The sequence below is a fragment of the Engraulis encrasicolus genome, chromosome 9 (assembly GCF_034702125.1).
Source record: "Engraulis encrasicolus isolate BLACKSEA-1 chromosome 9, IST_EnEncr_1.0, whole genome shotgun sequence".
Taxonomy (NCBI): Eukaryota; Metazoa; Chordata; class Actinopteri; order Clupeiformes; family Engraulidae; genus Engraulis; species Engraulis encrasicolus.
In genome coordinates this window covers 44,970,261-44,986,937 of record NC_085865.1, presented here as the reverse complement: position 1 = coordinate 44,986,937, position 16,677 = coordinate 44,970,261, and the positions used below count along the sequence as shown (strand labels likewise).

The 16,677-nt window shown below is 45.2% G+C and overlaps 1 protein-coding gene across 1 annotated transcript in view; it reads left to right on the top strand.

Moving 5' to 3' along the window:
• Window positions 1–976: 976 nt before the first annotated feature.
• Window positions 977–16,677, top strand: part of col15a1a (collagen, type XV, alpha 1a) — a 157,434-nt gene continuing 141,733 nt past the window's right edge. The window contains exons 1-2 of the mRNA XM_063206312.1: window positions 977–1,261; window positions 1,367–1,431. Coding sequence (XP_063062382.1) covers window positions 1,251–1,261; window positions 1,367–1,431 — 76 coding nt within the window. The 5' untranslated portion in view covers window positions 977–1,250. The remainder of the gene's footprint in view (window positions 1,262–1,366; window positions 1,432–16,677) is intronic.

The window sequence follows — 16,677 nt, the reverse complement described above, 5'->3', positions numbered from 1 at the left end:
CCGTCTGTCTGTGTGTCAGTCTAACTGTCTGTCTGTCGGTCTGCCTGTCTGTTTGTCTGTCTTGCATGGCAGATGAAACACCTGTCTGTCTGTCTGTCTGTCTGTTTGCCATGGCGGATGAAACACCTGGATGAGCACAGATAGCTGTCTGTCTTCCTCTCTAGCCGAGGAATGAATCATTCACATTGCTTTATCATCACCCCTCTTACTTCGCTATCTGCCCTGGGAGACAGGGTCTGGCCTCATCCAGTCACTCATTGGAGTGTGGAGTGTGTGTGTGCGTGCGTGCACGCGTGCGTGCGCGCGTGTGTGCGTGTGTGTGTGTAGGGATGGCGGGGGATGTTACAGTAAGAAGAGAGAGAACATTGGTTTCATTCCTCTAGGATGTGAAAATCCCATACAGCAGGGACATATTAAGCTATATGGGCTATACTGCAAAATGCCCATAAACAACATTCCTTGTACAATAATCTTTTTTATCTGAATAACTATTGTCATGATATAATTGAATTTCTACCTTACATGTGCTACTTCTTAAATTAAATGTGCATTTGTATTGTCATTTAGTTTGACCAAGTTAAGTTTGCCTGTCTTGTTACTTTTCACAATCAGTGTATCTGGTCTGTATCTGCATCACCATCATCCAGCCTACATGTATTTTACCTTTCAGTTATGGTCCGTAAATGAATTGGTTGTGTGTTTCTGCCTGTGGGTGGCTTGGCTTTCATCTGTATCTGAACTTGACCTTGACTTTTATGCCCTACTTAATATATTCACTAATTGCATTAACAAGCAAGAACAGCTTTCTGCTGAGTATGGAAGGTGGTCTTGTTTTGGTTTTACGCAAGAAAGTGTTGCCATTACTGACTTACATAGACGTGCATTTAGCGCTAATCTTGGACTTGGAGGGAGTGTTTGGTCGGGTGGGGGGTGGTATTTAAATTTGGGGTATCTACGTGTGGAGTGGACTGCTGGATAAAGCGGTAGTCCAGCGAGGGGCTACGGGGAGTCAGGTTTCAGTGTGTTTGAGTCCTGACGAGGACTGAGGCTGCCTTTGTCTCATTTGGAACTGCGGGCAGTCGAGGGGAAATAGGACGGAGAAAGTGAGTGGAGCTGAAGGGGGCTGAGCTGTCGTAAGCGAGAAAGTGAGTGAGAGGCAGCAGAGAGCGGGGCTCCATCGCGTCTCACCGCTAACTCGTGTCAACAAGAAGACCACCACTTCCTTGAGGATTTACTATCACTTTGCAAGCATGATGGCCCGGTAAATTATGTTTTACTTTCTTCCAAAATGTTTCCATGCTGAAACTTTGTGTGAAGTTTGAGCATTCTTATCATCTGCGCATCTCTAAATTTCTCCCATCACCAGTGTCAGTCTGTGGTCCTTCGCGCTCTTCCTGTGGTATTGCCAACCGACGACTGCATTCCTGGAAGGTAAGTTACAACTTTATCAATACGTTTGTGGCTTTATGTCCCATGACAGGTTAGCTATGTGGCTAAAAGTATTCTGTCACTGAAAGTTTGCTGTGCCTGCGCGGCCACTTGATGCTTGTGGTTGGACGGTTGCATGGATAGTCTGTGCGCGTGGATAAATATGCGCGAGACAGAAATTGTATAACTTTGATGGACGTTCAGTTGAAGATTAAGTTTGAATGAAATGAAGCGTGTGAATTCCATTTCATTTCAAGACACTCAAATAAGCCCCCTTCCCAAGATAATGCATGCAATCCAATGTCAGTGGTGCTTTAACGCAGTTCAGGTAAAATATCAGCAGGAAAAATGTCTCCAACTGAAAATTGGTACACAGGATAGCCTCGTCCAGAGCGCAACTGTGATGACAGATGCTGAATGTCCAAATTATTTCAGGGTGGTGGACACAACTGTCCTGTGGGAACGATTTCTGGGTCAAGTGTTACTCTCCTCTAAAAATGAGACAGAGACAAAGATTACATGCAGATTATTGTGGATATGCTGTCACCTGAGGCTAATTGGCCAAGTGCCCCAAAGAGATGCCGCTTTCTTTCTTTCTTTCTTTCTTTCTTTCTTTCTTTCTTTCTTTCTTTCTTTCTTTCTTTCTTTCTTTCTTTCTTTCTTTCTTTCTTTCTGTGATTCGCTGTACTTTTGACTCAAATCTGGCGACCAGACAGGTTTTGTTTCTCTTCGGATTCATTAAGCCACTCGGTGCCAATCAGCGGCCCCTGTCCAATATCAGCTAGGTGCATTGTTATTGTTTAGACAAGCTTATTCCTTTCATTGCCTGACATTCGAAACTCTGGGTCCACGTTGGCCGTGGTCGTCAAAGCACCTGACAGAGCCGGCTAACTACCCAGCCAGAGAGGATGGCCCTGTCAGACAGACAGACAGGGTCAGTACCTCTAGCTCTGAACTACAAAGGGGGCATATTTTCGGTGCAGGGCAATTACCGCGTAATGATTGACAGTTCAGTGTGTTTATAGACTAGCTTGGTTGAAATATCTGGGGAATTGCCTTTTTTCTGGGGAACGAGCGCAGGATGGGGACCATGAGGCAGTCCCTTCCAATGGAGATAACATCATGACAAGGCAGACACAGAAGCAGCTTTGTTTCGTCCCTGTGAAGTAATTGCTCTCTGCCAGGTCTTTCCACTTATGTTCCGGCTAGGTACTTGTTCTCCGTCGGCCTAGCCGCTGCGCGCCCCCATAACAAACAGGCTTGTGAACTTTAATATATTTGGAGAGGCACTGCAGCCAGCGATGCCTCGCTCTCTGACAAGACATATTTTACAGAGGCCTGGCGGCTTGCCAGTTGTGTGTGAACCAAACACTGACGAATGACTGCTGATTGTGGGGTGGACTGGAAACAGGGGTGAAATGCAGTAACGTTCCCAAAGCTCTCAGGCTGTATTTCTCCTGGCGAAGGCTTCCCTGCCCTCTACATGGACTTTCTGTGTCACAGCCATTTCCATACAAACCACAGTAACAGTATGTGACCGAGTGCATAAATGAAACAAATGATGGCTTGTGCTGCTGACATTCAAAGTGCGAAATGGAAAAGTCTCAAGTTCAAGTGTTTTGGGAAACATGAAATGCTGTAGGCCTACATTGTTGCTACAGAAATGAAAATGGAAATGCACATAATTTGTGAATGACCAGAATGAGAAGGCTCCTACAGTCTCCTCCTTTTCACAGATGTCAGCAAAACTTTTTTTTTTTGATGGACTCTTGTTGATGCTATCAGGGTTTGGTTTGGCCGGACTTTAGAGGGACTTGGATTAATGCAATATCCACTCTTATCAGCCTGAACAAACACCTGTCTGGCCATGAAGCATTGCCACACACACACACATAAAGTCAGAAATACTCAAGGTCAACTGGACTGACTCCCCACATCCTCTGAAATATATGCTCTGCTGATTGTAAATTGCGAAGGGGATGTGGCGTTTTATAGCCAAAGCATCTAGGCAAACCACAGGACGTCTGACTCACATTCCCACAATCCCTTGCTAATTTACTGTCATAACTGCATTTGGATGCATCAGGAAGAGGTCCCTTGTGTGTCTATTTAAAACATATCTATGTGCAATAAACTTATGCCATGACACCTAATTTACGTAATTAGCCATAATGACATGGTCATGTTATGAGTTGACTGTGCTAAGTGTAGCAATTTTGTCATAAAACCTAACTTGCACAGGGAGTAATTTTGTAATTGTAAAGTTGAGCACACTGTGAATGCAGCCAAAGAGAGCTATCGAGTCTTGTTTATGAGGTACGGGGCCCAGTCGAAGAAGTAATGCAATAAAACAGAATGCAATAAAACAAAATGATTTCCATCGCTCTTTGTGAATCAAACCCACTACCATTTCCAACTGCCACACTGTTTTGATACTAATCAGTGTGGATCCCAGCACAACAGTGTTTTCAAGGTCAAGATGACAGTGAAAGCAGACTCAAATTCAGCCCTCAGGACTGCTCACTACATACAAAGACTTATTCTGTGTTCAGTCATGTATGTTGTTGATCCCACATTACCTTTGGGTATACATCAGAGAAGCATTCTGCCATGTGTACTATATGTAATTGACACCATGTTGGCATTATATGTCATTGATGCTGTGTACTTCAATAGTCATACCATTGGTCTTGATGTTGGTACATGAGATTAACTGGTCACAGAGCTGAGGGTTCAACAGGGCATGTCTGTCCACACATGAGGGAGGACTGTTTGCTGTTTGCTGTTTGAAAGTAACATGTCCTTGCCTATGGCACTGCTTTTGCCATGAAGATGAAGTCAGCACCAAACTAACATTGATCATAACCGGATTTGATCCCGGTCTGATTGCCGACACCCCCTGTGGCCAGCTGACATCACGAGTGGCCTTGGCCTCAGCCTGGTTTGCATGGCTGTGATTAGAGCGCTTGGTGGACTCGGTGGACCGCAGCCATTGGTCCCAGCTTGGGAGTGTGGCGTCCTGTGTTTCCAATGGTGCCGGACCATCTGGATGTTGCTGGTCAGAAGAACTGCTTACTCATGTCAGTTTTGGACCAGGACCATTTCTAGGCTGGAGATCCTTGGCGGAACTAATGAGAACCAATTAGATCCCTTATTGTAACAATTGGGGAAAACTGGAGCAACTTCTTTGCTCATTGACGTTGACCTAAGCAAGGCTCTCTGATTGTTGTTTGTGTTGGGGAGTTGGGGGTGGGGAGTTGGTGTGTTTGTGCAAGGGTGGCTGCAGATGAAGAGTGTTCTATGTCAAAAAGCAGCTGGGGGGAGCCAAGTCTTGATCTAGGCCAGATCTCAGCCAATGAGGTTCAGCCCAGTCATGCACTCTCGAAGGTGATTGGTCACACATGTCTCCTTGGCTCCAGCACCTGTCAGTATAAGGTATATTGGAGGAGGCATTGGTGTATATCACAGGCACATAGAAGCTAGTAGAGCTCAGGCGTGTAACATTAGAAATCCTCCCTCATGATGTGCTACTGACTTACCTTGTATAAACCTGACTTCAGCAGAGGGTCTCCCTCCCAAACGAAAGGTTGAAGATTCAAGACTGACTCTTGACCATGCAATATGACCCCAGGTGACTTGTGTTATGTAATAGTATGCCTGTCACTAGGGAGGTCAGCCCAACTGTCAGCCCAACATTCACAACTAGGGGATTAATGAGAGAGTTTTTGGCCAAAATAGAAACTAAAGGGCCGAAGAAAGGTCTCAATTCAAAATGGAAGTCTTGTTTTGCCTGCAACAAAATATTTGTGCCCCAGTAAGCTGGAAAATATTAAACGGTGGACACAGAGCCATGGAGGGGAAGTGCTTCAATGTGTTCAAACAAGATCCTCAGACACGAGGCATCGCTTTCTCCAAACACGCCTGTGTTGCCGCGGCAAGGGCGTTTGGTGTGGGAGGGAATAGAGGTATTAGTTTATGGAAAATGATTCATTCCCCTGGCCTGAGCCAGCATCTATTTTTCTCTGGAAGCTCTTTCGAATAAATATTGTAACAAGCATGCGAAGTGAGTTGTCCTTTTAAATGAACAGCCTCCTCTATGTGTAGCTAAAACAGATCAACAAACTGTACTGTCGCATCCAATTCATCTCGTGATGCAGCAACGTTCGGTGGTGTCTTTATAGTGCTTTATTGCCAGGGCGAATGGAGTGGGGGAAAAAGGGCTTTTCAGTGGGAAATAATGACCAGCTGTCGACCAGCAGCAGCAGCAGCAGCAATGTCAGCCTGTTTTCCACCGCCACCAGAAGGCCATTGGTCATACTTGGCATCAGGGCGAGGCTGGTGACGCTCCTGGACCATGCAGGGTAAATGTTTCCCAGGGTGAGGTGGGCTTTTGGAAACCTGGATTTTACAAGGGGGAACAACAGAGAGTTTTTGGAGAGAGATGGAGTTGGGATAAGAAAGAGAGATAGAGTTGGGATAGAGAGCAAGACAGAGAAAAGGGATAAAGTAGATAGAATGGTTCCCATGGTGAGTTGTTTTTTGGAAATTTTGTCTAAAAGGGGTAATAACAGAAAGCTGGCAGATATAGTGGTGTTGAGAAGAAGAGAAAGGGCTGGATGGAGAGAGAATGATGAGAGAGAGGAGAGGAAAAGACAGAGGTAGGCGGAGGGAGGGCGAGGCTGTGATGTGTGTGTGTGTGTGTGTGTGTGTGTGTGTGTGTGTGTGTGTGTGTGTGTGTGAGAGAGAGAGAGAGAGAGAGAGAGAGAGAGAGAGAGAGAGAGAGAGAGAGAGCAAGAGAGAGAGCAAGAGCGAGAAAAGGGCAGAGAAAGACTAAGAATGAGTTCGGGCGAGGAGAGAAGAGAAGAGAGAAGGAAAGGGAGCGAGAGGAGACTGCTGACTATATTTAATGAACTCATTCGACCTGTCAACTCTCTTCTCCTCACACCACTACACACCACTGCATTTACATCTCCAGACCTACAGCCGGTCTGGTATGTACACTGCGAAGTCATAGTCACTCCACTCTGCTGACTCAAGAGTCGTTAAGTCAAGACGTGCTGATGGTCTTTCTGTAGGAGGTATTATGAATCGCCGTCCTCTAGACGTGCTTGCAACTGAATCAGAGAGTATGTTTAGGGAGTGGTGTTGCTGATCTGTTCTGTCTTTGATCTCAAGCAGCTGTGGAAGGAGCTGGACTTTGGTTCGGAGTCGAACAGCCACAAGTTTGATATCTGCAGAAGTGGGAAAGCTAAATGCTAAAACTGCATTCCGTTACCCTGTGTTTATACATATGTAATAACAAAGTTGAATCTAATCTAATGTAGAGGTCCATGCAGCAATGGGAGAAAAACAGGTCTGCTGCTTCATACAAGACTGAGGCGCCCTTAAGCAAGAAAGTGTATACGTACATGACAGCACTTGGATTCGTCTTTGATCATTTCTGTGCCGTGGGCTCGCACGGCACTGTGCGTCTGTGTTTGTCTTCAAACTTTTGGCTTGCCTTAATAATAATGGGGTCAAGTGTTTAGAGCTCGGCACCAAGAGGAGGAGGAGGACGAGAGGCATTTAAGCAGCGGGATCCTCCTGAGTCCTTATAAGCATGTTGGACAGCAACAGAGTCTGTGTTTTGTTGCCCACGTCTCCACAAGTGCGCTCCTCTCCTGTTGTGCGCTCACCGTAGGAATGTCCAAACATAAACGCCCCGCAACAGAGGGGCGCCCCTCCTGACTGAGGAGGAGTGGTGTTTTCATAAGGCATGCTGGGGTGCATCCCAATATGCGACCTTGCATCCTCCACTTGTGCTTGTGGCCTCGCCCCGCCTCCTGGCCCCGCCTCCGTGGACAAAACAATAAAGTTTCAAAGCTGTCAGCCTTGCCACAACAACTTTTGATGGACTGTTTTTCATTCACCATCCCAATTGCAAATGAGAAAAAGACTTCACAATTGAGCTTTTGCAAGATATTGAAATATAATGCTGTTGTCAGTGATGTCATCGATGTCATCATGACGAGAAGCAAGTGGAGGAGGCAAGTGGAGGAGGCAAGGTCACATATTGGGATGCACCCCTGGAGAGGCTGCTGTTCAGGGATCAAAGGTCACTTCAGAATAATGATGAGGAACATCAACATCATCATCATCATCAGCAGCAGCAGCATCGTCGTCATAATGGTAGCCATAGCGATGGGAGAAGTGAAAACAGGAAGTGAAGTTCTGAGAGGCTCTTGCTGCTCCTGTGTGACAGAGCACAGCTGTTTGGGCTGACTTAAACTCATTGCGTGGCAGTGAATATCTCTCTCTCTCTCTCTCTCTCTCTCTCTCTCTCTCTCTCTCTCTCTCTCTCTCTCTCTCTCTCTCTCTCTCTCTCTCTCTCTCTCTGTGTGTGTGTCTTGTCTTCACTGTGTGCCAGGGAATATGTCTGCCTGTGTTTTATTTTGATGGACCCAGGCCCTGCTCAGCTGAAACTGCATCTTGGAGACAGCGCTTTTTGAGTCCCACACAGACATTTTTCATATGTTTTTAATAGTGCTGTTATACTAGAGTTTGAAACTGATTACTAGAGTTTGAAACCGATTACATCACACTTCTCCAATGGAATGATTGATCTTGTTGTTGTTTTGGTACAGAGGTGGTCCACTATCAAGGGGGTTTGTGACAGTGTGTTTTTGATGCAGAACTAATCAAAGAGCTTTATGTGAATGTGTGTCATGAGTTGCAATGTGTGATCTTTAAGACCATGATTGGTTCTTGGGTTTGTGACACTCATAACAAAATGTTGAAAACGTTGCTTGGACTGCTCTTCCAATAAAAGAGTAGACACTTCCATGGCGACTGATCTCATAGTTTTGCCGTTAAACTGTCTCTGGAAAGAAATACCATTGCCTTGCAGTCTACTGAAAGGAAATTTGGATTGGAATCACTTGGATCCCTCTTTCTTTTTGGTCACAGTGACATGAACTTGTGCAGTACTGTCATGACTTGTACAGTGTCCATGAAGATCACAGCCACTCCAGTATCTCTGTTCCATACAATGTGCCAAGCGATCAATTCCGAGATTAGCACAGTAAGTTACTCGCTTGCTATCCCACAGTATATTCCATGGAACCTCAACATTCCCAAGTTGGATATCACACCCCTTACAATAACGGATAATTGAAAACAAATTCTCCCTTTGCAAACGCGTATCACACCCTGTAGTTATATCAAGTCAGATGATACACCACCTACCAGTGGTTGAAAAACAGCCATGCAGGCCATTTTTCCAATACCTCCTTTGAGTGGCAGGTCTCAGTCAGACCTCTGCTCTTGGGCCAGCGCTGGATGAGAGGGGTGTCTGTTCAGTCAGTGTGTCACTGAGCTGGACAGGAAGTGGACCTGAGGGGCTTCCTGCCTGCACAGGCACGCGGTTGGAATTTACAGAGCGCCGCGCGCCGCTGGGTTTCCCCCCTCTTGTGCCATGCTGAGGGGCTCTGGGCTCCACCTGCCCTGTAATAATAGAGACAACAACCAGCAGAGTCAGAGGATTTAATTTATCATCAGAGATAGGGGGAGAGGGAAGTTTTGGTGTGTGTGTGTGTGTGTGTGCGTGCGTGTGTGTGTGTGTGTGTGTGTGTGTGTGTGTGTGTGTGTGTGTGTGTGTGTGTGTGTGTGTGTGTGTGTGTGTGTGTGTGTGTACTGTATCTCTGTGCGTGCGTGCCTGTGTTTGTCTCTCTGCTCTCTGCCACACTCTCTGCTTCTGTTTTCGTGTGCTTGCTGATGGGTGAGAGAGAAATAGTGTGTTTTTGCACCCTTGTACAGTATGAGCCTTGAGTGTGTGTGTGTGTGTGTGAGAGAGAGAGAAAGAAAGAGAGAGAGAGAGAGAAAGAGAGAAAGAGAGTGTGCGCGTGCGTGCGTGTGTGCGTGCACCCTTGTATGTGCAGCCTTACCTGTCTGAGTGTGTGAGTGAGTGGTCGGTAGGGGTGGGTATTGGCAAAGGGTTCACGATTCGATGCGCATCACGATACACATGCCACGATGCGATTCTATCACGATGCATTGCGATTCATGTACTACTGTGATGCATTGCGATATTTACTTCAGTAAATGTGTAAAATACAGCTTATTTGTCAGTTGCTGTGTAGCTTTCTTAAGTCAGTTCATTCTATTTAAGCATTCTATCATCTGGGAAAGAGCTTACCTCACAACAGAAATATTACCTATTCTCTACTGAACAAAATAACCTGTGGCAAATCAAATTTTATTGTTATCAAATAATCAATTGTCATGAATCCATGCAGTATATTGAGAAAATAAGTATCACGATACCTTGTCATGAATCGATGCATTGTATCGTGAGAGTAAGTATCGCGATGCATCGATGCGACGATTATTTTGCACACCCCTAGTGGTCGGGTGTGCGCGTGGGGAGTTTGCGTGTGTTGCTTTTATGTTTTCACCACCTGCAAAGGCCGCAGCGTTCTCAGCCTCGCGCCCTCTCATTTGGAGCGCCGTTAACAGCTTGTACAGAATCTTTGTGGTGAGCCTTTTACTGGACTTCCTCATGGAAAAGCAACTAGCACCTGATAAAAGCTGAAAGAGGCGCTTCATTTGCGGTCCACTAACACAACAAACAGACTAGTCTGTGCACCCCACTCAAGACTGTCTGGTGAGCAGACTTCCAGGGCCTCTTTAGCACCACAGGTGGGGGAGTGTAAATCAAAAACAAACAAACAAACAAGCAAACAAAACGAACAAACAATAAATACAGTGTTTTTTTTGTTTATAAACATGTTGTGAACAAGTTGTGAGGAGGTGCAAGATACTGGCAGCCAACCACGTGAGCTAATTTTTTGACAGACAGCGGTTTCCAACAATCAGAGGTTGAGTTGTGCGCAGCCAGGGTTGCGCAGTCAGGGGAAAGCAAAAAAGAAAACCCATATAAAATAAATATGATAATAATAAATAATATAAATAGGAAACAACCATTCTGCCAGGAAGAATGTGCTGTTTTGTCATCTGAGAACATTAAGAGCCTTATCCACAACTACCACAAACAATTTTGAGCGGTCCTTGATATTAAACAGGGCCATATTCAGCATCAGAAACTAGGGTATGCAAACTTTTGAACAGGGTCATTAAGGTAGTTTGGGTTGTGATCATGCTTTTGAAAGAGTAAACACAGAATATTGCTAATAAATGTCTTAAGCCAGTCACTAGCAATGAGTGAAAAAAAAGGTTTTGTGTAATCCTTCATATTTTGTGAGAAATCGCAGAGAAAGCGTATATTCTGCTGGGGTATGTAAACATATGAGCACCACTGTATAAATAAATACAGTATATAGGTAATAAATAAATAAATAAGGGCTACATAAGGGTTAGTGGCGTTTCAGCAGTACCACACGTCAAGGCAGCACAATAACAGCCAGTGACACTGTTGTATGGGTTTTTTATTTGTTTGTTTTTAGTGGGCTATCTAAGAAGCATATTCATTGCAGCCTGTCAACCACCACCAATTACTAATGAATTGATGGGCACTACATGATATTGCGCCACCTGACGTCTGAGCCAAAAAAAAATGTTTCCCCTCAATAAATAAGGGCTGCATCAATAAGGGCTCCTATCTTTCATTTTTGTGCAGGCTCTTCCGTCTGAAGAGCTCAAGCTTTTATCATGTACTGCAACAATATCTACAACGAGATTGCAAAACCATGTAGTCAAACCAAAGATGTGCCTGGAATGAACTGACCTGGACAGGACAGCTCATATTGAGTTGCATGTGGAACTGATGAAAGCTTGTGCAATCTTGTCTTCATGTGCTGCACTCTGCCAACTCCAGGACAGGGTGTAGCGCCGGGGTCACTGGGGCCATTCGTCATGGTTTGGATTGGACAGCCCACGGCTGTGCAGTCATAGGAAAGATAGGTATGGCCCTTACCGTGGCTCTAACAGTAGGGCACTGGGTTTCTACACTGGCGACTCGGGTTTGATTCCAGCCTGGGTAATTTGCAGATCCATCCCTGTCTCTCTATCCCCACTCGTTTCCTATCTCTCTCGCACTGTACTATCACAAATAGTCATAAAAGACCAAAAAATATCTTTGAAAAAAAAAGATGGGTAGGTAGATAAATAGATGGAAGAATAATAGATAGATAGATTGACGAACAAGCGGGAACATAAGTATGAATGCATGAATTGGTTGATTGGACAGCAGTGCTGGTCAAACAGAATGCTACTGATTGTTTGGGTGTACTGTACAGCTGTGTGCTCTTCACCGTTAGACAGCTCTCAAGGGTCAAAACAAGTCAAGATGTTGTGGATGGTGGATGGTGACGTCTGTGTTTCCAGTCTCTCTCTCCCTCTCTCTCTCTCTCTCTCTCTCTCTCTCTCTCTCTCTCTCTCTCTCTCTCTCTCTCTCTCTCTCTCTCTCTCTCTCTGTGTGTGTGTGTGTGTGTGTGTGTGTGTGTGTGTGTGTGTGTGTGTGTGTGTGTGTGTGTGTGTGTGTGTGTGTGTGTGTGTGTGTGTGCATGCTTTGTAGAAAAACGCTTCTGTGTGCTCTGATACACTGGTATTCTGAAGCCAAGCCAAAGGCCTTGCTTCCCCCGCTTACGAGGAAGATGTGTCCGGGTCATCCAGTGTGTGTGCGTGTGTGTGTGTGTGTGTGTGTGTGTGTGTGTGTGTGTGTGTGTGTGTGTGTGTGTGTGTGTGTGTGTGTGTGTGTGTGTGTGTGTGTGTGTGTGTGTGTGTGTGTGTGTTTGTGTGTGTGTGTGTGTCTGCCGTTCAGCACATAGTATGCACAGTAGTCCATTCATCAGAGCACCCAAAGTGTTTAGAAGGGAAGGGTGCCGCAATTAGAATATCGAGCAGCATTTCATCTGAATGTTTTTCCATGTGGGTTTCTATGTGCATACTACATGTTCTCCATGACAACAATAGCTATTTTGTGAATAGACAGTTCATAAAGCAGATAAATATGGAGGTTTATTGTTTCCATGTGTGTGCAGTTTGTGCCACTAGCTTCATTCCAGCAGTAGTAGGCTTTACTATCATGGGCCCAACAGACACTCACTCACTCACTTCATTTCTCCACTTCACTATGCTGTAGTCTCTCCTCTGCATGGACACTTCAAAGGAACACGTTCTCCTCTCTCTCTCTCTCTCTCTCTGTCTCTCTCTCAGTTCTTGTTCCTCTATGAGCATTTTATAGAAACTTTTCTCCCTTGTCACCCCAGAGAACAACTTTCTTCACTTTCAGTCCCATTCTCCCATTTCAGTTCCACTCTCCTCCTCTCCTCTCCTCTTCCATCATCTCTCATTCTCTCCTCTCCTCTCCTCCCATCCCTCTTTCATTATCAAACCTATTTGGCGACTTGTCTTGAGCCAAACAGCTTGCTTGGACCGCTAATCCCTGTTTCCCGCTCACCCTGATTAAGCTGTTAAAAGTTAATGTTAAAAAATCCACGGCCACTTCCTCTTGTTTAGCTTACAATTAGCCTCCCTAGCTGCCAACTGTGTGTGGAATACAGTTAGAGCTATGCCATTAGCACACATGTAGTTTTAGCTGAACCGGCGAAACACCAGACACAAAGAAATGGCACCGCAACCGTCCACAAGCCAACCTCATGATTAGCAACTGCAGTAGCGCACGCAACATAGCCTCCCTCCCGTCCCGGCCTCCAACGAGCACAGGGCAGCACATTCGCTGAGGCAGTAAATGTTGATAATCGCCTATACAGCCCGTGTGCTGGAAACCATCCCATTCCCACAATGCACCACAGAGGGCCACAGCACAGGAGGGGCCCGTGCTGTAAGCAGTGTTGCCAGATGAGTCTGATCAAATCCCGTCCAAAAGGTTTTCAAAAACCGCCAAAATGCGCTACATTCCGCCCAATTTCAACAAATTGCATTGATTTCCATGGGCATAAAACTGCAGAAAGAAACGCCAAATGGCCAATTTTTTCAGTTTTTTCCCGCAGACAGCCATCCCAAGTAGCCCAATTGGGCGGGTAACCGCCCAACCTGGCAACACTGGCTGTAGCGGCCCAATTGGCCCGTAAGTTTGGTCCAAACAATAGCGCTGCTGTGTGTGGGCCAGACGAGTCATATCTACCTTTATTTGGGAGATGGGCCCGGACTGGTAAGCTGGGCCAAGATGGCTACCATGGCCGGCGTTCAAGTGTGCTTATAATTTAAAGCAGAACTTCGGAAAAGGGTTTTAAAGTTTCCTGCCACTGGGGAGGTTACTTGTGTTGTATAATGTGTAACTTGTGCCAGGCCTAGCGTATGCAGGCAAGCACACACGCACACCACACACACACACACACGCACACACACACACGCACGCACGCACGCACACACGCGCATACACACACACAGGCCTAATGACTTGGCACCTGAAAGCCATGGATGATTCATTGGCTTGAGATGGTAATGTCTTCATCATGAAAAAAGTTATTATTAGGGGTGGGCATAGATTAATTTTTTTGATCTAGATTAATCTCACTGTAATTCTGAAATTAATCTAGATTAATCTAGATTAATCTATATCAAAATGGCTCATTCAGAAATGGCGCGCTAGCGAAATAATGCCGAAAAAACCCTTGGAGTTTCTTAAGACAGATGGTGCATTAGAACAGAGCTCATCTTTTTTTTTCCAAAATGCATCTCATCTTCAAAAAATGGTCATGTTGATACTTGGTGATGAAAAAAAAACGCACTGCAATATGTGCAAAGTGTGTCCAATAGGAAGCATTTACAGTTATAAGATACTGAAATTTCAAAATGAACGGCGCTATAAGTTGTAGAGGCAAATACAGATAAATCTATCAAACATTTAGGCTATTTAAACAAAATGAACTCAACAATTCAGCATTTCTAAGAGAGAGAGAGAGAGAGAGAGAGAGAGAGAGAGAGAGAGAGAGAGAGAGAGAGAGAGAGAGAGAGAGAGAGAGAGAGAGAATCTGCCACTGTCTGTTAAAAAGAGCAGCGGCTCCTTTAAGAGAGGGAGGAGCTCTGCGCACAGTAAACTCAGCAGCCCTCAGCAGAGGCAGGCTACTGGATATTCCAACAGCACTGGCCCACGGCAATTTGGCCTAAACCTGACAGTTTTTCTCAGAGTTAGAATGCCAGAGGAGTTACAACTCGAAATTAATTCAGTTTGCAAGAAAAAAAATCAAGCGCGACAACCGCGAGGTTTATTACCGTCTGACATGAGAATATCTCACTCAGTCGCAAATGCGCGAATGCAACACAAACATTCAGCGAGAGTATTGGCAGTTTCAGTTTGACAATCTTCAAAATGCATATCGCACGGAATAATTTGCAATTATGGCACAGGCAAGATTTCTGGAAGTTGTTTATGTGTTCCATGCAATGCGAGAGGAAATGTAGGCTATGTCGGGCTGGTAGGCTACTCACACACAATAATGTCTCTATGCTTCACCTCAAACAATAACATCTCTTTAGTCTACCACTTATGAAAAAGCACTCAAACAACAACTACCACGGCAGAGGGATTAATGTTTTCAGCATGCAACTGTTCATATTTAGCAGGTCTGCTGAAGCAACAGGTGGAGAGGAGAAAGCGACTGGAGCGCAGTCTGAAAGCGTCTGTCAACGGAACGCTATGGTGATGTGCATACCAAAACCCATATTTTGAGAATAGATTAACGTGCGATATTTTCTTTATCGCGCGACAAGAGTCTCACATTATCGCAGCACGTTAACGCCGATAACGGCCCACCACTAGTTATTATTGTAGAATTGCTTCCAGAAGGCTTGAAACAGTAGTTCAGTTTCAAAGAGCTAAGCTCTCATTTTTAAAGGGCATTATGATTAAATGATTAGATATTCTCATTAGGCTTTAATGTTCAGCCAAGGCGCAGTCAGATATTTTGCTTTATGAACAAGGAAATGTATCTTTAAGTTTTTAGTCGTATAGGTAAATACGTTTGCAAAATGAGCTAGATGAACCAAATAAAGGATGTAAAAGAAGACTTTTGGAAAACTGATTTTCATGCGGTTTCTGTGATCTTGGAAGTGCTTGAAAAGCAGTTCATCTCTTAGGTTCTCATCTGGGAGTAGTGTGGAGATGTCCACATGCAAGTGTATTCCAGTTCCTGTTGTCAAAGCCAGGGATGATTTAGCGGAACCAGACCAGACTGGGTTCAAAATTCAGCACTCCGGACAAATTTAAACAACACAAGCGAGAGCCAGACCGAACTGCGTTTGTGCTTGTTTTGGTCTTAGGTTCAAAGAAGATGTGAAAAAGCTAAATCATTATCTCTAAAGAGAATATTTCAATGTTTAAGTGGACAATGCTCCTAAGTTTCCGGTTATCTTCCTTGTTTGGAATTTTTGGAGGATATATTTTGCATATAGCATTCACTGGACCTTGTGTGCACCGAAATATTGATAGACATAGCAATTTGTACCAGATGTTCTCTGCGCTTATTTTCCTAATTTGCCAGGCGAATATCGAACCTGCCCGGCGTCAAACCATCCAGTCACAAACACCACCCATCCCCATTCACTGCTTTGGCTGTTGCAAATGCAGCCTATCTTTAACCCCCCGTTTCTGTCAGCAGTCAAGTCAGTGCGCTGTAAACTGCTTACCGCTTTTACCACAGCCGTTTTCTATCACAGACTCACAATCCCTCCGTTACAGTAACAGTTTGATGACAGAGATAAACTGAGGATAAGGGCTCTTCACATCCAAATATATTTGGATGACATGCACATTTAAAACTGAAGTATTTTTTTCTAGCGAAAGGGAACTGGGAACTGAGGTAAAGGTATAAAGGTAGGTCAGACCTCACGCTTCATTTTCTTGCTCAATATGTAGTGTATACAGGATATTTGCTAAAACAGTTAATTCTTGTTTTGGGGGGGACGACGTGGGCACGGGCCAGTGTATGGCGAGACGCCAACGCAGCCAGTGGAAATAGTAGCGTTCAGAGCAATACAGGCTCTGGGGGGAGACACAGCGGTAGTCAATCTAGGCTGGCTGGCCAAAAACCGCAGAGCTCTCCTCCAAGACTAACCCTCCATCCCTCCTTTCCACTCCTCCTTCCCACTCCTCAGCCCTCTGCCAGGTTCATCCAGGGCGCTCAATCAACAGTAGATTGCTGAGTCAGCCCTGGGGATGCTGCTGCTCAATCAGCGGCAGTAGATCGCTGAGTCAGGCCTGCGGGAAGAGAGGCCTAGTGTCCGAGTGTGTGGGTTTGGGTGGCAGGGGTGAGAGACATTACCTGGCACATATTTTTCACAGGGCACACA